This window comes from Camelus dromedarius, chromosome 7 (genome assembly GCF_036321535.1).
Source record: "Camelus dromedarius isolate mCamDro1 chromosome 7, mCamDro1.pat, whole genome shotgun sequence".
Taxonomy (NCBI): domain Eukaryota; kingdom Metazoa; phylum Chordata; class Mammalia; order Artiodactyla; family Camelidae; genus Camelus; species Camelus dromedarius.
Genome location: NC_087442.1, coordinates 10,126,865 through 10,153,217, shown reverse-complemented (window position 1 = coordinate 10,153,217; position 26,353 = coordinate 10,126,865). Strand labels below are relative to the sequence as shown.

At 46.3% G+C, this 26,353-nt stretch overlaps 1 protein-coding gene across 1 annotated transcript; it reads right to left on the bottom strand.

Moving 5' to 3' along the window:
* Positions 1 to 375: 375 nt before the first annotated feature.
* On the bottom strand, positions 376 to 25,159 carry LOC105105500 (TRPM8 channel-associated factor 2). Its single transcript, XM_031455536.2, has 8 exons — positions 25,087 to 25,159; positions 22,968 to 23,601; positions 7,521 to 8,512; positions 7,151 to 7,248; positions 5,950 to 6,163; positions 5,371 to 5,610; positions 3,469 to 3,806; positions 376 to 913 (listed from the first exon to the last, which is right to left on the bottom strand). Exons 2-8 carry the CDS (start codon positions 23,588 to 23,590, stop codon positions 635 to 637), a joined length of 2,784 nt encoding a protein of 927 aa, XP_031311396.1. The 5' UTR covers positions 23,591 to 23,601; positions 25,087 to 25,159; the 3' UTR covers positions 376 to 634.
* Positions 25,160 to 26,353: the final 1,194 nt, after the last annotated feature.

Below are 26,353 nucleotides of genomic sequence, written 5' to 3'. Positions count from 1 at the left end.
CAAGACTTCCTGGCAAGCAGCATTTAATGATGATTCACCAGATCTGCACTGGCATCCATGGGAGCAAGTGTGCTCTGGAATGTGGAATACTCTCTGAGCGTCACAGTTACGGACAATTAATTCTGAACTTAGACAGAGCCACCGTCTCTCTGTAACACAGACAGGCTCCAGCTTCCAGAGAATGTGTGGAAAGTCAGGTTTTGTCTCGGTCTCTATGGCAACCTCTTAAACCCAGCATTTTTCGTTCCTTATCTCTGGCTTCTTGGGTAAGAACACCCGTTCTGGAGTTGAGTTGCCTGGGTTCAAGTCCTTGCTCTGCCTGTAAGGGAGGCTAACCACACGCTGGACAACCAGGAAATCAGGAGCAATACCCTCTTGGAGATTAAATTTCATGTTTAATAACAATTCAGTAGTGAACATGGGATAAATCAGAACTTTACTGAACTTACATTTTCTAGGTGAATTTTTGTTTAAATTATTAATCATTTATGGAGGAAAGTGCCACAATTTTTTAATTGCAAAAGCCCCGATTCTTCTGTGATTTCAGAGGTAATTTAACATCCCTAAGTGACTGTTTTCTCATTTGTGAAATGGAGTAACTCAGAGGTTTGTCGTGAAGATTCCACGAGGTAACTCATAGGAAGTACCTCACACAATCCTTGGGGCATAAAGACTGCTCATTAAGCATGGGGTTTTCCTCCCACCCAGGCAGACAGGCCAGGCTGTCAGCCACTTCCTTCTGGACCGGCCAGCCCCAGGCCTCAAAGAAAGGAGCCAGATTCTTCTGCACCTTTTCAGAGAACTTCTGCACCCACAGGTTCATCTTGCCAGGGTTGTCTTCAGGGATGTCAGACAGGGTCTGGTACTCAGCAAAGAGCTCGGTGAACGGCTCCCACCCAAAGGCCTCCTGGAGCTGGGAAGACAAGGGAGGGCAGGGTGAGGCCCGGGGGTTAGTGGAAGTCCGTGCAGCATGCATGCCCACGAGTGCACTTCCCTCCCGGTGCTTCTTCCCCTCAGTCATCCACTAGCTTCATTCACTTCTTCACTCGCCCCTGTCTCCCCTCTTACTCCTGCACATAAATACAACCCTGCTGGCTCGTTCCACCCCCTGGCCACGAAGCCTGTACCCCAGGATCTAGTAGGGGACTTCATGAGGATCCTACTGTCCGAAAAGAGGTAGATGCTCAATAAATGAGAGCTGTCACCATTATCTGAGAAAGACTTATATCCCCAGTTCCTTCGTGTTCTCCCAGGCACCAGACAGGTTTGTGCCTGACTGAGATGGGGACTGGGACCCCAAAGCTGGAAACTTCCAACAATTTTCAGACATAATAAAATCCTTTTTTTTTTCTTTTTTAGCCATCTCAGACCTGTGACTGTTTTCTTCTTCGTGGAACACTGCCTTTGGGATGAAACAAGGAAGAAGCAGGTATGTCACAAGGGGCTCAGCGTGGGAGTGGATCAGACTTTATAGGGAACAACTCACCTGAAAGCCATGGACAGGAGGCCCTTGTTAGCTAAGAATACAGAGATTTAGAATTAGCGGGGATCTTGGGGTTTCCAAGACCTCACTCCCCCTTTGATGGAGGAGAATCCTCTGACTCTGGGGTGTAAAAGCCTGAGGACAGATGACACTTGGATCAGCGCCCTCTGCTCGCACTGCCTTGGCCTTCGACGGTCCTCCTGCTCATCACCGTTAGTTTAATACATCGACAGATGTGGCACTTACTACACAAGTAACATTTATTAAATATCTGCAATGTGCCAGCTGTAGTGCTAGGCAAGAGCTCTTATCCTTCTGGAGGTCCCTGGCCAGCGGGACAGACAGACAGATGTGTAAGTAAAGAAATTACAAAAAAAGTTGGCTTGTCAAGGAGATGGCGTCAGGAGAAGAGGACGATAGAGCTGAATTGTGACAGGTGACTTGACAGGTGAGAGACAAGATGTTCAAGCACGTTTCAGCTGCAGGAGGGAAGCATGGAGCAGCCGAAACAGTGAGACGTGTTCCCAGTGGGGAGCAGGCGGGTAAACTGGAGGGTAACTGTGGAGGTGGGAGACTGGGAGTTGGGAGGGAGGTACTGGTGAACGTCTGATAATGAGGGGCCTTGTGCGCCCAGCCGAGCAGCTTCTGCTGTATCCTGTGTGCAAGGGAGAGCACGTGACGAGGTTTAAACGTGAACCTGCAGGCTGTTTTGGCGGTGGCGTGGGAGGCGGGCTGCAGGGCGCCAAAGCAAGATGCCAGAACACCCGGAGGAATGATGGGGAGTAGACCCCCCGCAGGTGGGGAAAGCCAAAGGTGTCTGTCTGTCCTCAGACCAAGCCTCAGATTCCAAGATGAGGGGGGTCTCTCCATAGCTTTTGCAAAATGATATCCAGGGCTCCCTGGTGAGTCGGCCAGTGGGTAGAGTGGAATTAGGGCTTTGTCTTGCACTTCAGTGCCGACTACCACGAGTGTCTGCTTCCCTGCAGACCCTCAGACTGGTTCTAGAAGAACCCTGAGCTGATGCAGTGCAAAGTGATCTCATTGACTGGGGCTGTCTCACACTCACTCTTCAGAAAAACGAGTGAAAGAAAAAGAATCAAAGCGGGGGTTATGGAAGTGCAAAAGTCTGGGCTTGTCACGAACTCCTGATTTCAGGTTCTGGGGCCATCATTTACATGTGTGACACTGGGCAGGATGCCCACGGTCTTTAACTCGATACGTGCCTATGAAAAGCGGGCCGTGCCCACTAGAGGGTCACGGCACACAATGTAGGGGACCTGATGTGGGGAGCGGCTTTGATGACTTGAAAGTATTAAAATTCAAAGCAGGATGGGCGAGGGGACAGGGATTTACGCTCATTTCACAGGCAGTCAACTTGCTTCAGGACCTTGGTGCTCTCCCGAGTTGGTTATTTATTTACTCATTTCAGAAACATTTTGGGTTCAGGTGGGTGATGGAATTCTGAGAATCTTGTTACCAGATTTATTTCCTACGAGGCTGTCTTAGTAATGCAGTTGCCCGTAACACGTCACTGTAAGTAACTAAGAAAGAATGCAATACTTACTGGACCCGTGAAATTAAGGAGAGGGAAAACAAAGCAAAACAGAGCAATTACCGTTGCTGAAACACTTTGGAGGGGACAAAGGACAAAAGCAGTGCGTGCGAGAGCTGTGGCTCAGTCTCGGGGAGTCTTACTCAGCAATTCCGCCCTTAATCAAGAAATCCGGGGCTGTGTTTCTCTCTACTTACTTTCTTTCATAACACTTTGCACTTCCTCTTACTTGTCATTGTGAAATCATAGGAGGTGAGAGGCACAGGAGTCACTGTCTCCATCTCAGAAACGTGTAACCAGAGCAGCACCGCCGTGCAGCCAGGGGAGCTGGTGGGCCCAGGCTAGCAGGGGTGGTTGGATCGAAGCTTCTACCTGACAGAAAGGTCTGGCCACCCCCACCCCACCCCAGTCTCCCTGAATTTCTGCTCAGTACCTGTAGATACAGTTCCAGAGCCGTCCACAACTCCCAGTCATTCAGGGGGGCTCCCTTTCCCAGATGTGTTTTGATCCTCTTCTCTCGTTCTGGAGGGCTCAGATCAGGGTGGGCCTGATCCCTGGGGATGCCCAGGACCGTCTCGTGCACGTAGACTGACCACAGGTTGCAGGTGGCCTCGGAGGTGTGCGGGGGGAACTCCCACTGCCAACGCTGCTGGTTGTGGCCCAGCTCGTGGATGGGTCCCCACAGACCTCTGCTTCTCACGCCTGTCTCATTGATGAGCTCCTGCACCGACTCCAGGTGGCACATGATGGGGTACCCTGCGTGCATCCAGCCTGGGGACACAGGACAAAGAGTGAGGAGGGGGCGGGGGCACCTGCCCAAACCCATCTCCCTTCGTTCCTCTCCACTGTGTACATTTCCCTCTCCATCCTGGCTGTCCCCAGTAATTCCAGAATCTCCATGCTGATTGGAAAGCAGATGCTCTCTCTGACTTGGTAGAGACTGAAGAGACCCTACCCTCTTCCCAGCCTCTCACTCTGGCCCTGGATAGTCCTGTCAGTCTGGCCCTGGAGAGTACCGTCACTCTGGCCTTGGATAGTCCTGTCAGTCTGTCCCTGGACAGTCCTGTCACTCTGGCCCTGGACAGTCCTGTCACTCTGGCCCTGGACAGTACTGTTACTCTCTCTATAACTCAGTGCTTCATTTTATGTGATGTTCCCTTGTATGTGAGTTTGCGATGTAAGGTATTGTGTCTAAATTTGAGATCCTTGAGGCTAGAACATTGCCATTCCTTCTCCCACATAAACCACTGTTGTCCAGGTTCATTCTCTTTCATATCAATAATCTTGTCTTTTTTTAAAAGATAAGAAACCAGGTCCAGAGAAATTTTCTGCACGTTGGAACCAGACGTCCTTATTTTTTTTAGCTGCCATTCTTTCCGCTAAGCCAGTCAGTACTTCACATAAGCCTCTTTACTCTCTTGTTTCGTTGCCAACTCTGACTTATGTTTGAAGGAGGTTCTTCTGTTTTAACTTCTCCTTGAAACATCGTCACTGTTCCCTTGAGCTCCTGGTACTGATTTTTCTGTGACTGTTCTGCCATCCTGTGAAATCTCACCTTGTAGATGAACATGATTTACCTTTTCACATGTAAACATCTTTTTATTCCCATCAAGGTCCATGTCTTGAATGTCTTTTTTCTCTTTACTGGTAAAATTATGTCTTACACATATTGGACATTAGAAAAAGGCAAAATAAAATTCAGCAGAAGGAAGGAAATAATAAAGATCACAGAGGAAATAAATAAAACAGAGATAAAAGCAATAGAAAAGATCAATAAAACTGAGAGCTGGTTTTTTGAAAGGATAAACAAAATCCTTAAGCCAGGCTAACAAGAAGAAAAGAGAGAGGACTCAAATAAGCAAAATAAGAAATGGAAGAGGAGAAATAACTGATTCTACAAAAAAAAATCGTAAGAAAATACTATGAAGTTATATGCCAACAAACTGGATAACCTAGAAGAAATGGACAAGTTTCTAGACACATACAGCTTGGCCAAACTGAGTCAAGAAGAAACATAATTTGTACAGACCAATCACTAGAAGTGAAATAGAATGTTTAATTAAAAAGACTCCCTACAAACCAAAGCCCAGGACCAGATGGCTTCACTGGGGAATTCTACCAAACATACGAATAACTGACCCCTAACCTTCTCAAACTATTCCAAAAGACTGAAGAGGATGGAACATTCCCAAAGTCATTATATGAAGCCACCATCACCCTGATACCAAAACCAGATAAAGGCACTAAAAAAAAGAAAATCACGCCCCCCCCCCCAAAGGCAAAATGATAAATAAATGGTGTCCATAGACTAGGAGCCTCCCCCCGGGGTACCCACCGGCTGAGAGCTGCACGTCAGCAACAATCCTCTCTGGACAGAGGAAAGGGAAGGGCTGGGCTGCCAGCCTGGCTATGGCCTGCATCATCTCATCCCAGAGGCGGAGCAAGGGCTCGGGGTCGTCCAGGCCCCTGAGGTCTGCAGTTGGCAGTGTCAAGATGATGTTGTCTGTTGCCAGCTCCCCCCAGGGAGCCGGGCTCTCCTGGATACAGTTCCTCCACTTCTCCAGGGACGTCTTACCTGGGAATAAATACCATGGATCCTGTCACCCACTTCCTCAGGTTCCCTTGAGCTGAAAAACACCACCTGAACTCCCGGAGGAGGACACTGAAATAATGAGCGATCATCACGTGGGGCTGCATGCTGCGAACTGAAGGACAGGCCTCTAGACCCTTCCGCCTGTTCTGCCCTGAAGTCTCTGTGGACACAGAGTGTACCTCACCTCCTGCCTCCACTTCCACCTTGAACAGTTCTTCCTCCTCCTGGCCACCAATCCTCTCCCTCCCCTTCGTAGCAGCAGCCCACAGCTACTGCGGCGTCCCCAGATCTCCCGCCTCCCTCCACGTTCAGTCCACTCACCCAGCTTGTAATACGGGGCAGGCACAGCTCTTCTGATGGTGACAGACACAGGGCCCAGTGTACTGCCCTTGGGCACGATGACATAGAGAAGACCACCCCAGAGGCAGGCGACTGTCCGTGTGGTCCTATCCATGCTGCACTGGTAAGTCACCACGGGGGCTCGAGACAGCTTGCTGGCGCTCGTCAAGTCATCGGTGTGGCAGCCAACCTGTACCTGGAGAGGGGATTCCACCACGTGTGAGAGGAGCTGGGTCTCTGTGCTGTGGGTGTGGGGTTGTGTGTGGTGCGATGTGGAGGGCACGTATGAGAAAAACTCCGGCTTCCCCTTCCTGTGAGCTGTGCATGCAAGTCTATGAGATTTTAGCACTCCAAAAGGCATACGGACCGCAAGGTATGGAGAACCATTTTTCTGGGGATTTAAACAGCTCCACAGTGGACCATCATTGGGCGGACCAGGCATAACCCTGAGGCTGATATTGACCAGGGTCCCCGGTGCCTCTGCAGCAGGCGCCAGGGCCCAAGCCCATGTCGTTATTCTGATGCTGGGAGTGAGGCCTAGGGGCTCCTCATCCCCACTCTGTGTACAGAAAGGAGGCCCGTCCAGAGGCAGTGGGGTCTGGGCTGAGCCGGGAGGACTGGCTCTCTCCTCCCTCTCGGTCCCGGCCTCCCCTCCTGCTCAGATGGATTGAGTGTTGTTTGGTCTGGAGCCCTGGGGCTGCTTTTCGTAGGTTTAATGTAGGTGAGCTCAAGAAAGGAGACTGACACAGAAGAAACCCCAACTGTGGTGGGAAGTGACCCCCCCAGAACGGAGGCAGGAAGAATTTAATTCTGCATGACGGCCTATTTTTGTGAGTGATGGGATTAAGTATACCCTTCAGGTGTCAAGGTAAAGGGGTTTTAAGACTCAGGAAGGCTGAGCTGGGAAATGAGTGAGACTCTGCACATGTGACAGGTGCTTTCTCCTCACGTCTCTGTCAGGAGGTGGAACTCTGAGGGCTTGTGTCTGGGCCTGGATCTGATGTTAGGAGCTCTGGCATCTTCAGCCACTGGCCTGGGCTCCCTGTGACTTAGCCGTTCCATCTGTGAAATCTGTGACACGGGCAGAACGATGCCCGGCACTCTTGGGAGCACGGCTGCGAGCTGGATGAGAATGCAGCAGCTCTGTGGCTCTGAGATGTGGCAGAGGGGGTTCTGGTCTTACCTTCAGGCCAGCAGAGGCCGCAGCTTCAGACAAGGAGACTTCTGCATCTTGTCCATTATGGAGGTAGAGCCCTGTACTCACCCAGGCATCCTCGCTGCCTGAGAAGAACCATAGGAGAGGCTGAGTTCTCCCCCGACCTGACTTCACCCCACCTGGAGCCTCACAGCCCCTCCCAGGGCTACAGCCCTGCTCTGCACACCTCCGCTCATCCATGCTTCTTGCATGCATCCTTCCTAAACCCTAAGCAGAATCCCAACCCCAGTTCCCTTGAAAGTACCTGACAGAATGGAGCTGGCCTGCCTGAGCTTCAGTGTCTGCGTGCCCCGGGAAGCCTGCTAGCCACATCTTCCCCCAGCCCCGTCTTCCCTACCTGGGTTGCTTCCATCGATCTCCACCGTGATGGGGTGATCTGAGATGGACAGACTGGGGCTGCAGGACCAGACCCCAAGCTCCTGCGCCAGCTGGGAGCAGTCATTGCCGGAGTGCGCCAGCTCTGTGGCCAGGTAGAGCACTGCCGCCTCGCAGGTGTCACTGGCAACTGGGTTTTCCCGGCTCACAGCTGGGAGGCCCGACAGGCGCAGAGTCTTCCGCAGGAGCCGGTGCAAGGACGCATAAGCAGGGACCCCCTTGGCCGGAATCTGGAGGAAAGCTGCACCATCGACTCCCAGTCTGGCTAGCCAGCTCTTTTCCAAGTTCCCACCCCCATGATTCAGGACAGCCTGGAATTCAGAGAGCGCCTTGCGGAAGTGGTAGCTCTGCTTCTCCGGGGAAGGGACAGGGAAGCAGCCTGGGTTCACTGTCTGAGCTAGGATACTGAGGCCAAAGCAGTTGAGGATGACGTTACCAGGGAAGCCAGCCAGAGCGGAGCTGCCTGGGTTCTCGGAGGCCCACCACCAGGCCTGGCCCCCGATCAGCAAGCCCCCACCCTCGGCCACAAACTCCTGCAGCTGCGTAGCCTCCTCGTCACTGTAAGCCACACAGCAGTAGACACACAGGTCTCCCGTCAGATGGGGCTCCAGACTGCATTCCAGGCCATGCTCTGATAGCAGGGCACACAGGTTTTCCAGACTTGTGTTCACCCCAACTTTGCCCGTCTGGCCTCTGGCCAGCCAGTGCACAGCATTGAGCAAAAAGGGCTCCATCTTGGGAGCACAGAGCATGCCTTCGTGGGCAGCTAAGACCACCCGGCCCCGGCCATAGCGGGCAGCTGCCAGGAAGCAGCCGAGCGAGGCATCTAAGCCCAGGGGGAAGGCCAGGGCCCCGTGCACCAGCAGCTGCGAGGGGATCACTCCCGTCTGGATGTCCAGCTCTGTGATCCCTTCCAGGAGCTGCTGCTGATCCTGCCGGGGATCCTCCCCACACCTGCAACAGGGACAAAGGAAAAGGAGCAGAGGAGCTGCAGTTAGTGAACCACTGAAATGAGTTCACTGAACAGAGAAATCTGTGTGGGTTCAAAGATTACAGAGTTCATGCCAATCTTATTCTTACTAATAACATTTGAGATTTTAGTATGTAATACCATTTATTGAGTGCAAGGCATATTTTTTTACCTTTTAAAACAATTGATGGCATATCATTTAATTGGCAGTTTCCTCTTTAAAACTAAAATTTAAAAAATTGAAATAAAATAAAATAATGGTGCTCCTTAAAATAAATGTCATAGATTTGATGAAATGCTGAAGAGTGAGGTAGTGGCTTTATCTGCACATTTTAAAACCCACATTCCCCAAGTAAACACTTCCAGGAGTTTGTTCTTTCCATGTTAATCGACTGAGTGTTGAATATTCTGCCTTGAATTTCAAGTCTTTAAAGTACAGGCATACCTCCTTTAATTGCACTTCGCTTTACTGAGCTTTGAAGATACTGCGTTTTTATTTTGTTTTGTTTTTTTACAAAGTGAAGGTTTGTGGCAACTCTGTGTCGGGGGAATCTATCAGAGCTATTTTTCCACCATCATTTGCTCACTTTGTGTCTCTGTGTCACATTTTGGTAACTGCATATTTCCAGCTTTTTTGTTATTACTATATTTGTTACGGTGATCTGTGATCAGTGATCTTGGTGTTACTATTGTAATTGGGCATTTTTTTTAGCAATGAAATATTTTTACATTAAGGTAGTTCAGACATAATGCCATTGCTCACTTAAAAGAGTACAGTCTAGTGTAAACATAACTTTTATATGCACTGGGAAACCAAAAACTTGGGTGACTCGCTTTATTGCGGTAGTCTGGAACAGCACCCTCAGAATCTCTGAGGTGTGCCTGTAACTAAGCTTTCAGATGAATTAAGTTAGAAAAATAGATCTGTTATTCCTTTAAAATGTAGTCCTTCTTATACATTTCTCAGAGAAGCGTTTCTGTAAAAGAAGGCAGCAAAAAACATCAAAGCCCCCTCTCCACATGCTGCTTCTGATCTACTGTTTAATACTAAACTTGAAGATTTATACAAGCCAACTTAAAAAAAATTCTCACTTAAATCTGATAGGAATATTTACTAATTTGTGTTGAGAAATGACCAAAATGTAATGAATTCAGAAATGATTTTGTATTTCAAGAATTTTTTAAACCCATCTGTAGATACTTTAAACGTCAAACAATAGGAAATTGGTTAAATAAGGTATGGTTAACTAAATAACAAACCATGCACTAATTTAAATAATTATTAGATATTATTAGTAAACGCTTAATAGAAAAAATATAAAAATCAGATTCCAAGATACTATGCTCTAAATAAGCCGAAGTTTGCAAACGAAACACTAAAAACAAAACCCACAAAACCAGACATAGAAACAGTATCTAAAGTACATTTATCAAAATGTCTTCAGTGGTCATGTAAACTAGTAGGGTCACAGATTAGCTTTATAAACCTTACTGTCTCATAATAAAAATAAAAAATAAAAAAAAAAAAGACTTACTCATTCGAATAGCAAAACATTACCAAACTAAAGCCCCCTTGTAGAGTTTCTCCTTAGTTTCTCTTCAGCATGAAAACGAGGACATATCATGGTTTAGTTTTGTCATCTCATTTTCAAACTAACATGGCAAATGTCAAAAGGTTTCAGGCGTCAGTTTGGCCTGTAGCTTTTTTTCTCCCTTTAGAGACTTAAAGACTTATTTTGTGGAGTAATGATGTTGAGTTACAAGACTCAGCTTGTAGACTTAGCTCCAGGTGTTCTTGCAGAATCTTCTGACAGATAAGGTCTCAGCTAATGATAGGACATCTTTACTATGGAGAGCCACGTTAATGCCACCGGTGACCTGCAGTTTACACGCATGTGCTTATAAAACTGTCTCACTGCTGCCATGCAGCTGAGCCAGCCACCGGGGGGCTCTGGCTCTAATCAGGAACGATCTCGCCTCCCCTCCGGCAGGGCAGCCAGAAAAGCCTTCCTTCTCAAAGCCACCACTTCCTCATTTGTTTCTGGGAGAATTCAATAAAGATGACCTCCCTAAACTGGCTAACATAGTGCCTTCAACACATGTTAGTGAGTATTTAAAATATATAAACACATACAGAATATTTATCTGATAATTAAGCCCTTTGTATCTGATAAACAGGGACCTTAGTACCAAAAGGTCACTGTTATGGGTTGAGTTGTGTCTCCTCCAAATTAATTTGTTGAAGTCCTAACCCCTAGTACCTCAGGATGTGACCTTATTGGAAACAGGATCATTGCAGATGTAATTAGCTGAGTTAGGATGAGGTCACACTGGAGAAGTCCTCATCCAGTATGCCTGGTGTCCTTATAATAAGGGGGGGGTCTGGACACAGACACCAGCACAGGGAGAACACCATGTGAAGTGAGGACAGTGCTCAGGGTGATGCTTCCACAAACCGAGGGAGGCTAAAGGTGGCCAGCAAACCCCCAGAAGCTGGGAGAGGGGCTTGGAATAGATTCTCCCTCACAGCCTCAGAAGGAACCAACTCTGCTAACGCCTTGATCTCAGATTTTCAGCCTCCAACTGTGAGACGATAAAATTCTGTTAAGTCAACCAGTTTGTGCTGCCTTGTCACGGCAGCCCTAGGATGCTGATAGGATCACAGTTCTGAGCACTGATCCACGTAGAACACCCTCGGTGTAGGCAACATGTAAAACCAGTCTGGATGTATCCTAATATTCTGGACTTACTTTCAGAAACACCGATACTGAATCAGAAGGTTGCTCTGGGGTAGGAGCACACTCTGTTTGTCTCCGGTTCCAGCAGCACCCAGTGTGGTCCTGGTGGGGAGACACTACCTAGCAGCAGTAAGACACGCCATAGAAACGAGGTGGCAATTATGTCACATTAACCTGCAAGGGGACTGGAGCAGCCACCCCAGCTGCACTGCCTCTCACCTCTTACCTCGGCTTCCTCTGCTGAAAAAAGGACTCACCCCCTCATTAAATATGTGAATACACGTGTGTATATGTTTGTATTTACATGTTTGTGTATACATATATACACATATGCACAGAGACCTGTGTGCACACACAGACATGTATAATACCTGTAGATGATTATATGGACGTGGGGAGAATATGGAAGCTAACACCCTGGGTTGTCAACACTGGTTCCCTGGGAAGGGCTGGTAAGATGGTGCACATGGTACCATGAAGGAAGAGCAAATAAAAACCCGGGATTTAGCCATACTGTGGCTTACTATTTACCAGTTGAAAACAACAGGTAGACCTAGGACAACTAACATGGATAGTTCAGGATGAATCCACAATAAACTGACAAGGGCATTCTGGATTGAGTGATGGAGAGAAGGGGCTGGTATTGAAAGAGATGCTTAAGGGGCTTTTGTCTTGTCAGTATTGTTTCTTTAAATAAGGAGAACCTATAAATACATTTCTCGGGTAATTAACAAATTTTAAATGTTAAAGTAACTGATGGAAAATAGAAATAAAAGCATAGTCTACAAATGTACTGGGAGAACTTAAGTAGAGAAAACTAGGTCAAATAGAGTAGAAGCCAAAAAAAAAAAAATTAAAAAGAAACAATTAAAAACAAAATAAGAAAACAAGACGACAAGAGTAATACATTTGAATTATCAGTATCTCTGAATGGATTACATTTTTATATGAAAAGATAGATGCTCTCAGAATGGGCTGAAAACATCTAGGTACAAACTGCTTATAAAAGACACACTAGAAACTAAATGCCACACAAAGACTGAAATGAGAAAATCAACAAAGCTGTATCTGGAAAATACAACAAAAAGAAAGCAGAAGTGCCAGTATCAATATAAGATGCAGTTGACCTCAAAGAGGAAAGAATTAAAGATGACTATTTTCTATGAACAGAAGTTAAGCTTTCCAAATACACAATTTTCATTAACTTTCATGGGCCTAAAAACAAAGTGCTAAAAGCAAAAACTGCTGCACAGAAAATTAAAACTTGATGAATTCATCATCGCATTTGGAGATGGTAATGGATCTCTCAGCATCTGATGGACTGATTCAAAAATGAAAGGACAGAGATCATTTGAGCAGAAAGACTGACAAGCTTGATCAGAACCAGAAGACAACAGTGCTGTATCTTAGAATCTGAGGACGAGAAAGTGAGAGCCTACAATGCTGTACTGTCAGTCTGTTTTGTAAACATAACAGAAGAATGAAGACATTCTGAAACATGATACATTAAAAAGAGTAAATTTTTACAACACACACACAGGCAGAGACAAGCAACTGAGATGATTCGTATCAAACTTCTAAGAGTGGCTGCCTGAGTCCAGGGGATGAGCCCAGGAGTGGTGGTGTGAAGGGGCAGAGGCAATTTGCTGATCTCCTCTGTACATTTATGTATTGTTTGTATTTTTCGTAGTAAGTTTGAATTAACTTTGAAATATTTTTGTAAAGAGATGAACTGTTTCTCAAGATAAAAAGAAGAGAGAAAGAAGGGAGGGAAGAAAGGGGGAGGAAGGAAGGAAGGACGGATGAACAAGTCAGCATAGAAGATGGGATGCTAAGTAATTCTTAACAGATATTTGTATTTACCAATATTTAAAGCTTTTATAAATCTGCATTTACAATATTTAAGTCTGGATAATAACATAACGGAAGTAGCTATTATGTAATGAGGTTTAAGATATGCTAGGCATTTACACATACTGCTTATCTCTTTTATAGAACAAACCTGAACCTATTCTTGCTTTCATAGATGAGGCTTAGAAGAGTTGGGCAATTTGTCCCATGTTCCTTAGCTGATAACCAGCAGGGACAGGAAGCAAACCCAGGGTGGTTTGTCTCTAAAGCCAGTGGTGGTGTCCACACACTGGAAATCTCACTCTATTACTGAGTCTTTCGATGAAGCCCACAGCAGCCGGGTGTGCGGCAATCAACAGGTATATTTTGTGCAAAAGAGGCTTTAAATTGACATGAAGGTGCGAATGATACTGTATTTATGCAAATGGAAAAGCATGTGTTTCTTCAGAGCTGGAAGTGCAAGAGAAGGCACTGAGGAGGGAAGGAAAGGAGAGATGGCGGTGTTTAGGTAACATACCAAATCACACCTGAGCAAACAGGTGATGTGGGCGATGGCTTTCTGGATGGAGACTTAAAACCTGGCATAGCGATTAATGACAGCAATGACTGGGGAGTCCAGTGTGAAGCGAGCTGCTGGCATTGTCACCATGCCCTGGCCTTGTCTCCTCTCTCCCTCATGGTGGACACTTGACTTACTTCACCAGGCGTGTTTGGTTCTTAATTTGTTCTCTTCACTCTGAAATCCCCTTTTGCATGTCCTTCTGTCTCTCCGTTTATTTTACACATATCTTTAGGAAGTTCTGTTATGCTGTGAAGCATTCTCAAGGAATGAATGTGTATTCATTCATCTATTTATTCACTAATTACATAATCTACAAATATTCTATTCTGTTCACTGGGCCACATTTTTCTTCCAGGCATAATTGATTCTGTTGTCTTTCCGTACTAAATTTCTGTCTCTCTTACATTTCCCTTTTAAATTAATTATCGCCTTTTCATATAGTTACTGTACAGATTGTTTTCACAATTGGCACGAGCAGATCTTTGCACATCCTGATATCGTATGGGTGAGCTCTTACCCAGGACCTGTCTGTATGTAGATACACACCATGTCCATTCACCCTGAAGTATATCGGGTCTGTATAATGCTGCTTTCGCCTTCTTGTCACCTGAGGTTTGTAGCACTAACTGAAGGGCAGAGATCATCTGGGGCCTAATACTGTCCTTGCTGGGGCCTCGTTCCTCCACTCTTCAGGGACCTAAATCAAGGCCGACGCCACCCACCCAGGCATGGAATGCACTGGAGGGGTTCAACCCACCCCTGTGCTTGGCAGATGGCAAACACCAGCGTCCCTTTCTGCCTCCACCTAATCCTGAAGGAGCTCGGCTGCTTTTACACTTGTACTCACCCAATCTGCTCATTCTTGTGTCATGAGAAGGCATTAATGACACCTCTTGCATTTGTGGGTTCAGCTTTTTCCCTTTGGTTGTGCGTCATGGGTAGGCACAGTGTCAGGAGAGGCCGCACACTGCACCACACCTCAGTCACCTGGCCCTCCCGCTGGCCATGAAGCCGCAGTACCTGGGATCAGCATCAAAGCCTCCACACTCAGCTGCTTGCTCACTAGTTATCATCCACTCAGTCAGACTTGGTGGGAGGGCAATTCTGGGATCTAGGCTCATTTCACACTCCCTCTACCTGGAAACTCTCTACTTAGGGACCTTGAATATGAAAACAGAACCATGCTGCTTACAAGCTGAGAGTCCTCAGACAAAGACCTTGCACTCAGCGGGGTTGTGGTGGGGATCGAGAGAGAGAACACATAATCGTCAAGAGAGGGATAAACCTAAGCGACTAGTATGTATTCACTTTTATATGAGCAGCTCCTAATATGTTCTGCACCTTGCGGGTTACACCCCGTGTAAGCATAATGAGCTGTTGAGCCAAGGTCAGTGTTTCCCCCAGACTCTTCTCTGTCTTTGGATCTGGCTTTGCATATTAAAGTGTGGGCAGTGTATATAAACTTAGGTGTGCAGCCAGCTCTTGCCCGTGGGGATAAGACCCGTGAGAGGATCTTTTGTTGGTTTTTAGAGACTGCTCCTTCCCTCGGCAGACAGGACAGTTCCCTTAAGGAGTTCCAGAGCCTCCCTCGGGGATCTTACATTAGCAAGCTTGTTTGATCAGCCCAGGAGCCTTTAACCCAGATTTGCTGGCAGGCAAGGTCACTGAAAACTTCAAAGGAGACATGCATGGAGGAGGCAGGCATCTGAGCTGAGGGCCTGGGCTCAGTGCAGGCCCTTTTAAGACTTTAGAGTTGATGGGGTTGGTCAGCTCCAGCTCAGTTTTGGGCTGAGGGTGGAGGCCCCCGGAACTCAGCACGTTCCATGACGTGAAGCTGTCTGTAGTCTTAACCCTGGTGTCACAGGCCACCCTTTCTCTCCTATGCTTTAGAATGTGTGTTTGTTCACCTATTTACTCATTAATTTATATGGTCTGTAACATCTGTTGCTCTCTGCTACGTTTCGCACACCGCGCGCTGAGAATAAAGCAGCACACAGCGGGCAGGGTCAGTGCACCCGGGGAGCTTCAGACTCCGGAGGGCTGGACACGCACTGGCATGTACGCAGACAGGGTATTTACAGATTGTGGTCACTGATGTTAAGGCAAGAGACGGAGAGAAGTGAAACTGGAAGTTTGGCCCTGGGGTCACTGAGGAAGGCTTTTCTGAGCAGGGTGTTTGAGCTGAAACTGAATAAGGACAATAAACTGGCTTTCCAAGAGCTGAGGGCAGATGCAGAGTGGGAAGAGAAATCCCCAAACCAAGCCTCAGACTTAGCTTGGCCATTGAGCTGCCAGGCTATTTTTTTGACTAACTGCATTTCTAAGTATCTTAGTATTTTATAAGATAAGAAACTGTAAAGAAAAAAATGTTGCCATTCCAGTTCTAAAGGGTCAAGCCATCAGCCACCACAGTCACCCACCTACAGGGCACCCTGAGAGGAATTCAGGATGGAGAAAACCCGAAAGCATTCCAGCTTTGGACTTACTGGCCCCTAGATAGTTAAGATGCACATCTAAGGAAATATTGGACATGACCCCAGATTCTTGAATCTTCCCCGACAGAAAGGCACTCAAATCATTAGCTTGGGATGCCTGTTCTTTGTCATTAGCAGTAATCTTTTGATGTTCAAAGACATGTTTTTTCCCAGCAAAAAAAATTCATGTATATATCCTGGCGCCTCCCTGACCTCTTCAGAGCCGTTCCTCAGAGCTCTCTAGAGCCCATCTCCCAGGCTATAGCTCTCAGTAAGTCCCCAGATAAAACGTAACTCACAACTTTACGTTGGGGTGTGCTTCCTTCAGTTGACAAAACCTAACGTTGCACTTGCGGCCTCTGCACTGAGGGAGATTTCTAAAATTCCTTAAAGATGTGAATGGCTGATTTGTCAGTTACAGCCCCTCCTCAAAATACCCAAACCAGAAGATAGCTAAGTACTCAACTAAAGGAAACAGCTAAAACAAATTATGGAACATATATTGTGGTTAGAAATTCGCCTTGAGAAGATGACTTTTAGAAATAGGAAAGTGTCTTTAAGCAAAAACAAAACAGTGGTACTATGTAGTCACAACTAGCAAAGATATATGACAGTGGAAGATGGGTGAAGGTAAAGATTTTGTTGGGGATGTTATGAGAAACTAAAAATATTCAAATGCTTAATGTCATATTGCTATTTCAGTAAAAGTTTTACAAATAAGGAAAACTGATAATGTGAAAAAATTATTTTTATTAAAGTATAGAACAAATACAGACTTAAATGCTACTATAATCCCAGTGCCTAAAATAGCATTTAGAATTTAATAGGCACTCAGTATATTTTAGTTGAATGAAAGAATGGTTATATAGATGGGCACTAGAAAGAGGGAAGGAAAACTGATATTTAAGAAGATTTGTTTCTTTATACATTTTGTTGCTGAATTAATGAAGCAATTTAAATGATGTGAGGTCAGAAAAAGTATGATTTGAAGACCATTTTCCTACTGTTTAAGGGTTTACAAGAAGGCAGAGAAGTAAGGTAAAAACTTTTCCTCCCCAGGTTATAGATAGACAATTTGGAGATAACAAATGTTTAAAGATAAAAATAGTAAACATCCATCAACTTATCACTAGAGATACAATATTAATATTTTTCTTCTGGTGTTACGTATTTCACCTACATATGCACACATTTTGACATCATTTGAATTTAGTTTTATACCTTAATTTTGTCTATTATATTATGAATATTTTCTTAGTCCTTCAACTAGTCTTTGACACATGATTTTTAATGGCTACATAATTATTCACTCTATAACTCTAGGATATATCATAATAATTTAAGCAATGTTCCATTCATGGACACAGAGTTCTCCCAGTGTTTTAATTAATAGCAAAAATACTATTTAAACATTTTCTATCAAATACTTGCCTCATAGCCCAATTTCTCCTCCTGTCCAATCCTTTTCCTTCCTTCCTCTCCCCTTCTGATGTTGACGTGGAGTGTATGCCCTGACAAACTTCCCACACACTGGTCTCTGTCTCTGAGCCAGCTTCCTGGGGAACCCAGTTCTGGGGAATTTGGTAGTCTTTAGCAAAATTACATTTGCATTTCTCCTTTGACTTGGCAATCCCATTTTCAGTGATATGGCAAAAATATGAAAATATACGCACAAAGGCATTTGTTACAATATATATGCAACAGTAAGAATACTAGAAAAATTTTTAGAAAAATACTTGAAATTTGAACGTCGGTCAATAAAGAACTGAGTAAACTATACTGCATCTATACACTATATATAAGAAAATATATAGTGCATATCTCTGTACTATTATAGAGCCACATCCAGGAAATCATTTTTAGTAGAAAAGTAAGGGGGGAGGAGAATACACATAGTACACTATTGCCTTATTCAGGAAAGAAAAGGACCCCAATGTGCATGTGTGTGTGTGTGTGTGTGTACTTATATATAAACAAATTTTTTAGAAGGGGAGTGAGGAAGGACATTATACGAAGGGGACAGGGCTAGAATATAGGCTCTTGAGATTTTACTTTGGATCCACATGACTATTTTACATAGCTATAAATTAAAATTAATTTGCAAAAGTATTTCTGAAAAGCACAAGTAAAATAACCAAACGAATCTCCATGTGTATTTACTCAGTGGTAGAATCACAGAGAAGAACTATTCTAAGTGACTTTAAGGATGGTTATTTGATTTTAGATAACCTAATAAAATATGCCATAAGGATAGAAAGAACTAATAGAATCTTTAATTGTGCTGGTAGCAGTACATTTACTTTGCAGTTGTTATGTGTGTATTGTGGGATAAAGCAAACGAGTCATGATGTTGCTTTCTCACAGAACTAGGATTTTTCATCATGGGATAAAAGGAGACACAGATCTAAGGTTGCTGAAATTAAATAAAACTTTGTAGCTCCAAACCTGAACCTGAAATATCAGTGTGAACTCTTGATGTATTTACTTTTAAAAATACTTATTTCCTAGCTCTGCCCACTCAAAACACCCAGAAATAATCAACCCAGCGGATTGTGATTTCTAAATACCATTTTCCACTAAAAAATGAGGGCTTTTTGGAGAAATGGCTGATCTTGGGTCTGGGGCAGGGAATGTGTAACATGACACGGAAACTTCTCGTTACAGTAAAAATCAAGGAAATCTATTCAGGTTAGGTCAAAAAGATTCAGTAATCAACTCAAATAGGCTCACAATGACCAAACACAAGACAATTTTGGCATTGATAATGATAATAAATGAAACAACACATTTGTTATGTGGGTGTGTTTCAATCTGTGAGTTCATAATGATACTAAAAAAGTTTCAAACAAGGAGGGGAGGGTACAGCTCAGCGTTAGGAGTGTGTGCTTAGCACGCACTAGGTCCTGGGTTCAATCCCCAAGTACGCCGTTAATAAAAAAAGAAAACTAATTACCTCCTCCCAAAACAAAAACAAAACAAACAACGAAAGTTTAAAAAAATTTAAAAATTTTTTTTAAAGTTTCAAACACAATGGTAACTGTTGGAATATACTAGGGATCCAGCTCAGTATTTTGAAAATGTTAAAAGGAGTGGGGATGGGGAGGATCAAGCATGTATCTTGCCTTCCCTATGTAAATTATACCACGTGGTAAGCAAATATATTCTGTCCTCGGTATCTGTACATCCATGCATTCCGCCAACCCTGTGTCCCTTCCAGTCTGGGGTTGCCTGAATTCATGGATGTGAGACCTGTGCATAGGGAAGATGGACTGCAACTCTGCCACTTTATGTAAGGGACTATGTCTCCTCAGGTTTGGTATCCACAGGGGTCCTGGACCCCCCCCCCCAACAGATATAAAGGAACAATTGTAGCTGACGAAAGGAAGTTTGTTTTTTTTTTATAGAATATTCCAAAAATATTAAATAAAAGGAATGCTAGAATTTTAAACCTGCCATTTGATAACCACTAATGAGTTCATGGATCAAGGGCTAGGCAATGACTGTTAGACTGCTGACGTCAGGAGGAGAGAAACAGACGCTACCTTCTAACCCAAGGAAGTACGTGCTACCACCCAGGGAACAGGCCAGAAATTCGAACATGAATCCGATCAAGCCGCTCAACCAGGGTGTGGGAAGCTTTTTCTTAGCAGCTGGTTATAAACATCTTATGCTTGGGGGCCACACATCCTCCACTGATGCTACTCAGCTCTGCCGCGGTGGCTCAGACACAGCCACAGACAGTACGTACACACGCAGACCCATCTGTGCTTCTGTAGAACTTTAGTTACAGAAACAGGGGGCTGGCCCACAGGCCATAGTTGGCCAACCCCTGCCATAGACTCTAGATCTAACTTCAAATTTACGAAAAATACAGAGGACAGAGGAACACATTCAGTGAGACCACAGGGATCCAGTCAGCAAAACCCAGACTGAATTCTGAAGCAAACTCTTAGGACAAAGTACCTAGTTTCTTCAACAAAAAGGCAGCAAGAGATGAAAAGAGCTGGAAAGGAAACTCACACCTTGTATGAGACATAAAAGTAATCAAAACATTTGGGTCTTAATTCCAACAAACTGAGAAAAAAATGAGATAATCGTGGAAATGTATAATGATATTAAGGAAGTATTACTTCTTTTAGGTGTGATAATGGTGCCTTGTGGTTATATTTTCAAAGCAGTTTAAACCTTTAGAGATACATACTGAAATACAGATGGAATATGCCTGCGATTTGCTTCAAAATAATTTGGGGTGAGGCAGGGGTGGGGCTATGGCTGAAATTCGACTGACTGTGAGTGGGCTGGTTTTGAGGTCAGATGAAATGACTCCATGGGGGCTGTAGTATCTCTATTTTTGCATACGTTTGAAGTTTTCCATAATTAAAAGTTAAAATAAACACAAAATATATCCCAGATTTAGCGGCAGAGATGAAATATGTAGGCATAGATGAAGAAAAACAGGTTTTAGTTTGCTGGACAGGAGTCCTTTGGAACAATTAAGAGGAATTAGATTGATGGGGTTTAACCTGTTTGTCCCTTAGAATTAGAGTCAAAGACAAGCTGGAGTGAATCAGATCTACCCTGCCATCTCCGAGAAACCCATCACCTCCCAACCCTCTCAGAGGGAAGGAAGTCCAAGTGGGCCAAGGCGTGGGGCTGAGGGCCCAGGGCACTGCAGGGTGCTCGTCAAATATGTGTATGCCCTTCCTTGTAGCAGAATCTTGATTTCTTCAGAGATGCCAGTGCCCATTTAAAAATATTCAGCCCCTCAGACCCTCTGGCAGTTAGCTGAGCTAGTTTTGGCCACTGAAATATAATAGGAGTCTTTTGATCAAGGCTCCCAGAAAATACATTATTTTCTGCATTAAAAGGGACATATTCAGCAGGTGTACCCATTCTAGCTTATTCTTGCCCAGGTGTAATTGCAGTGCCCGAAGCAGCAGTAGCAATCTCGTAACCATAAAGGTAAAAGTGACACACCACGATGGTGGGGGTGGAGAGAGAGGATGAATGAATCCGCTTGAGCGAACCTGGGAGGTCACGAAGCAGGGAGTCACTGCCCAGGCCTGCCCTGCCTGGACTTCATGTTACGTGAGAAAACAACCTCCTACGTGGTCAGTCCACTGTTGTTAAGTCTTCTGTGACAGTGACCCAACACAGTGACTTACTGATTTAACAAGTTCCCTAAAACCCCAGATATCCCGAACTAAACTCCTCACCTCTAATCTGTCTTCCAGTCGCTCACAGCTCCTTAAGCGGCAACGCCCATCCTGAAGGCATTCGACCACCAAAACTCTTGACTCCTTCCCCTCTTACTGCATATTCGGTTGAATAGCCAAGCCTGCTGGGCCCAGAAACTAACCTCCAGCCCCTCCTTATGGCTGCAGTCCAGGTCACCATTTCTCATTTCAATACCTCCTGAATGGGCTCCTGTTTCAACCCTTGCCTCCTACAGTCTGTTCTCCACCATCACTCCATCAATCAAGGGTTCTTTTTGGATTGTAAGTACCTTATGTCAACCCTCTTCAAAATCCAAAAATGCCTTCTCATCTCGCTACGGATAAGAGCTAAAGGTCCACCCATGGACTTCCAGTTCCTGTAGGACCTCAGCTCCAGTCCCCATTCACTCAGCTCCAGTCACACTGGCTGCCTTGATGTTCCTGGAATGAACCAAGCGGGCCTCGGCTTTAGACTCTCATCTTCGCTCCTGGCTCTGCCTGGAACCCTCTTTACATATTTGGCCCTATGGCCATTTTCTAAATTCCTTCAGGTCTCCTAAATGTCACCAGACCAGAGAAGACTTCCAAGCTGGCTACCGGCTTGTTTGCCCTCAGATCCTCTTCCCACTCTTGTCTGTCAGCTGCGTAGCAGGATCTGCATTTCCTGGGCCCTCAGCTTCTGGTAGGTTCAGCCCATTAGAGGCAGAAGAATGGAGGCAGGCAGGAAGGAGGAAGGGGTCAAGGGATGTGTCTCTCTCCAGTCTGTGTCTCTGGCCATCACTGTGTCTTCTCTGAGACTCAGGTTCCACCATGCAGCTCCTACATACATCTGGGGTCCCAGCTCCCACTGGACAGGCCCAGCACCACCCCAGGCTCCACCAGGCGGCTGCAGGACCTGGCCTCCAGGACCACCCCCACCTCCCTCTGTGGGTCCTGTTGCTGCTCATCTTTCAGTTACCGTGCTGTCGCCTGTGCAGTTTTCAGCTCGTGGATCACCGGTTTAGTTAGTTCCCCATATTAAATCCCTTCTGTTTGAAACACGAACTAATCCTGACCAGGCCTGATTGATAAACCTTCCCTGATGACCTTAAACAAAATACCCTCCACTCTACTTGCTGTCACTCTATCACTTACCCTGCTTTACTTTTCTTTAAGCTCTTATCAACACCTGCTAGAGTTTGTATCTGTTTCCTTAACTGCCTAATTCTCCACTAGAATATAAGTGACAAGGCAGCAGGGCTCTGTCTGCTGCATGGAGCCTGGGACATGGTACGTGCTCACACAAGGGAGCAAATGCTTTCTCATTCCTTTAAGAGATGCACACACTCTGTGTCTCAGGCACCAGACACGGGAGACAGCGTGGCAAATATGACAAGCTTTCCTATTAGACTGATTGTCACTCTGGCCACCAGCAGGGGTTGCAGTGAGAACCCAGCCCCTCTTGGGCTTCAGTGCATTTTAATTATCCTGTTTTTCATTTGTGGTGGTTCTGAAAAGGAGTGAAAAAGTATGTGTATTAAAAGTGGACGCTCACTGAAGAGGGGGATCAAATGTATTGTGAACATGTGTCAGACTCCCCATAGGGAAACACCACTCACCTGACCTGGAGAGGGATCTTGGGCACCTTCTTAGAGACCTTGAACTGGCCATTGTCCCCACAGGTGTCAGTGAAGTACACTCCGGCCACACTGGTCACCTGGTTCCCTGGGAACTTGGACAGCACCTTGTCACTGCCGTGCTCATTGGCCCAGCACCAGGCCTGGCCCCCGATGAGCAAGCCCCCTCCACATTTCACAAACTGGATCAGCTCTGCAGTCATGGTGTCATCGTAGGCATCGATGCAGTAAACCCCCAGGGGTTCTCCCGGTTCTGGCTGAACCTGGGCCTCAACCCCAGAGCCCTGCAGGATGCTGGCTAGTGATGCCAGGGATGGGTGCACTCCAACGGGAGCCCCACGTGAGGGACAGAGCCAGCCCACTGCATTGAGAAGAAATGGGGCCAAGCCAGCCTCCAGTAGGTAGCCCTCGTGGGACACAACCACAAGGCGGCCTTGACCATAGGAGGAGGCGGCAATGAGGACCTGGCCCTGGTCATTCACCATGACTGGGAAGGCGGCCTCTCCAGTCAGAAGGAGTTCACTGGGGATGGGGTCTTTGGGGACATCCCAGCTTGTCACTCCAGACATGAGGGCCTCAAAGGCAGCAGCCGGAGTTGTCGCCATGGTTCAATCAGCTGCAGCAGAAGAGAGCAAAGACTCAGTTTGGTCAGAAAAAACGAACGAGTGAAAATTCAAACAACTAAATGCATTCATATGAAAACCACTTGCCAGGTTCCCCAAAATATGCCAAGCCCTGGGGGTGTGGCAAGGAACACAACAAAGTCCCTGCTTTCATGAATCTGATACTTGAGGTGGAGAGGGACAGTAAATAACTCGTTAGATAAACAGATAAAATGCAGCAATTAATAATTGTTAGATAAAAATAAAACAGGGATGTGATATCGAGCAACTGGAAAATTACTTTCGATTGGGTGGCAGGAGAGGCCTACATGAGAAAGTGACATTGAAGCTGAAACCTGACATTTAAGTCATACATACATGACATAAAGGCCCTTCCCTGCTGGCTTCCCCTCTTTCCAGGATTTGTCCTCCCCACGTCCTCACTGCAGTGCTGGGCTCACTGCTCAAATCAGCTACCTGCACTCAGGTCCATCTGTCAGGCTTTGCTTTGGGGAACGGTGTCAACAGACAAACACCAAACCCTTCTGCTCTGTCTGTCTCATCCTTCCTCCCTCCTGTGTCCTACACCGTCAGCCGCCTCATTTAGTTCATCTTCTTTCACCAGTCTCTCCACTATTGGTCCCTGTGGTTTCATATGGTTTCTGTCCCCAGGATGTATTCTTATCTACAGCCATCTTCAAGCCATCCGACTCACATGTCTTCCTAATCAGAACCCTCCAGATTCATCTCTCCCCTGAGGGAAAAACAGTGCCTCCCCCAGAATTTAAGCCTCCAGGGTCTGTGCTCTCCAGATTTTTAGACTTTTTCCCTTTCCCTTTCTCCTCCAAATCTTTAGTAGGCTTGGCTCTCTGAGCACTCCCTGTATTTCCAGGAAAATTCTAGCTTCTTTTTTTCTCTTTTAACTTCCTTCCCAAGTACTACCTCTTTCTTAATATTGTCTCCAGGAAAGTGAATTCACAAAAGAGCACCGGTCCCCAGCTGGAGAATGGAGCCAGTGCGTGCCTGACCTCAGCTTTCGGGAAAAGGCAGCGGGAGGTGAGGAAGCCTGAGGTTGAGTTAACTGCCTCTGACAAGCCAAGAGAGGTCTTTCAGGAATTTGAGCCTCCCTAGTTTTACAAGAAAAATAACTAAAAAACCCCAGAAAAAAATATGTTCTCAGTACTCTGACCCCAACTCTCTATAGCTGCGTGCACGCGCGCACGCACCCACCCCCACACAAGCACCCTCCACGCCATCACACATCATTTATCAAATTCCTGACCCACAAATTCAAAGAGGTGACAGAAAAGTGTTTTGAGAAAAGTAGCAAAGAGCGAAAGAATGGTGAAACGAAATAAAAACATGAGCCTAAGAAGAGACAGACACCCCGATTGCCGCGAACGTTCTCAGGCCTGCGTCTGGCACCTCGGGGCGCACCACCGTATCCAGGTGCTGGCCCCCGCCCCTCCCCGCGGGCCTGCTCGGACCGGCGAACTTACGCTAGGACCGCAGAGGTGCGCAGCGCAGGCTGGAGAGCGAGGACTGGGCAGGGGCGCGGCGCGCGGTCCAGACCTGCGGCCGGGCCGGGGCGGGGCGAGGGGCGGGGCCCCGGGGCACCTCCGCTAGGCCCCTCCCCGCCCGCTGCACCTGGGGCAGCGCCCTGCGAGGCGGGTTCCCTCGGCCTGCGGGGCATCGGGCCCGACACCGCCCCTCCTAGACCCTCCGAGGGTTCCTGCAGTGCCAGAGGAGCTCCGCAAAGTTACTGTCACACTTGGTGAGGAACATAAACGCCAGGTCTCCAATAAATCAGACTTGGGGCGGACAGTCCCCCAACGACGACGTAACTCACGGCCGAGGATCTGCCTTGGCCCCTCATGAAGCCGGACACCCTCCCCTCCGGTCCTGGGGTGTGGCGTCCAAGAACCGCAGCCGCCGCGTCACCCCCGTCCCGGCCGCTCCCGCGTTGAGGGGCTGCCTCCTGGTGGTCAGCACCCGGCCGTGCGCCCCGTGCCGGGAAAGATAAGCGACGGTCCAGGCAGCTCAACCAAGAGAACCGCGTCTGGGAGTGTAAACAGAAATGCTGCCCAGTGATGTGTCTTACAGCGCCAGGCACGTCCATTCCAGCTGAAACTATAGAGTGGTCGCAGCCTGAATTTCTATCAAAGAGGGTTGAGAAGGTCAAAATCAAGGTGCAAGAGCTCTGGATTTGGCCGAGAATCTGATTTTGCATAGCCTTGATCAGCAGAATGCTATTTTTACTTCTAGGGAATTTTTGTTTTTTTAAGGGGAGAGAGGGTACAGGAAGGGAGCAAGGGGTAGGGGAGTGAGCGTTATGCCTTGAGGGTGATTATGGAGAAGGGGGCTTTGGATCCCTGTTTTTTAAATCTCTCCCTCCCACTTTGGGGTTACCACTGGTTATACATGTAAATCATTGCACTGCTTATAAAGTTACCAGATGTGTCTATTTTTCTTAAAGGTTCATGACTGTCTCTTTAGAAGCATTATTTAAAGGCAGCAGTTATTCTCACACCCTCATTGAATTTTAGCACTTCGCTTGTATTCTCTTCTGTCTTGGGGGCTCATCAAGGCCAGTGTCTTCTCCAGATCTCCAACCCATTCTCTTTATAAAATAGGTAGCATCTCCTCCAGGATCTTGCTGTCCGATTCCTTCTCTTTTTTGTGTTTTCTTTCTGTAAATGTCTTTTTGACTTTTTCCTGGATAAAAACATACCTCTGGTATATTCCCTTCCTTGCCTCTTTGAATAG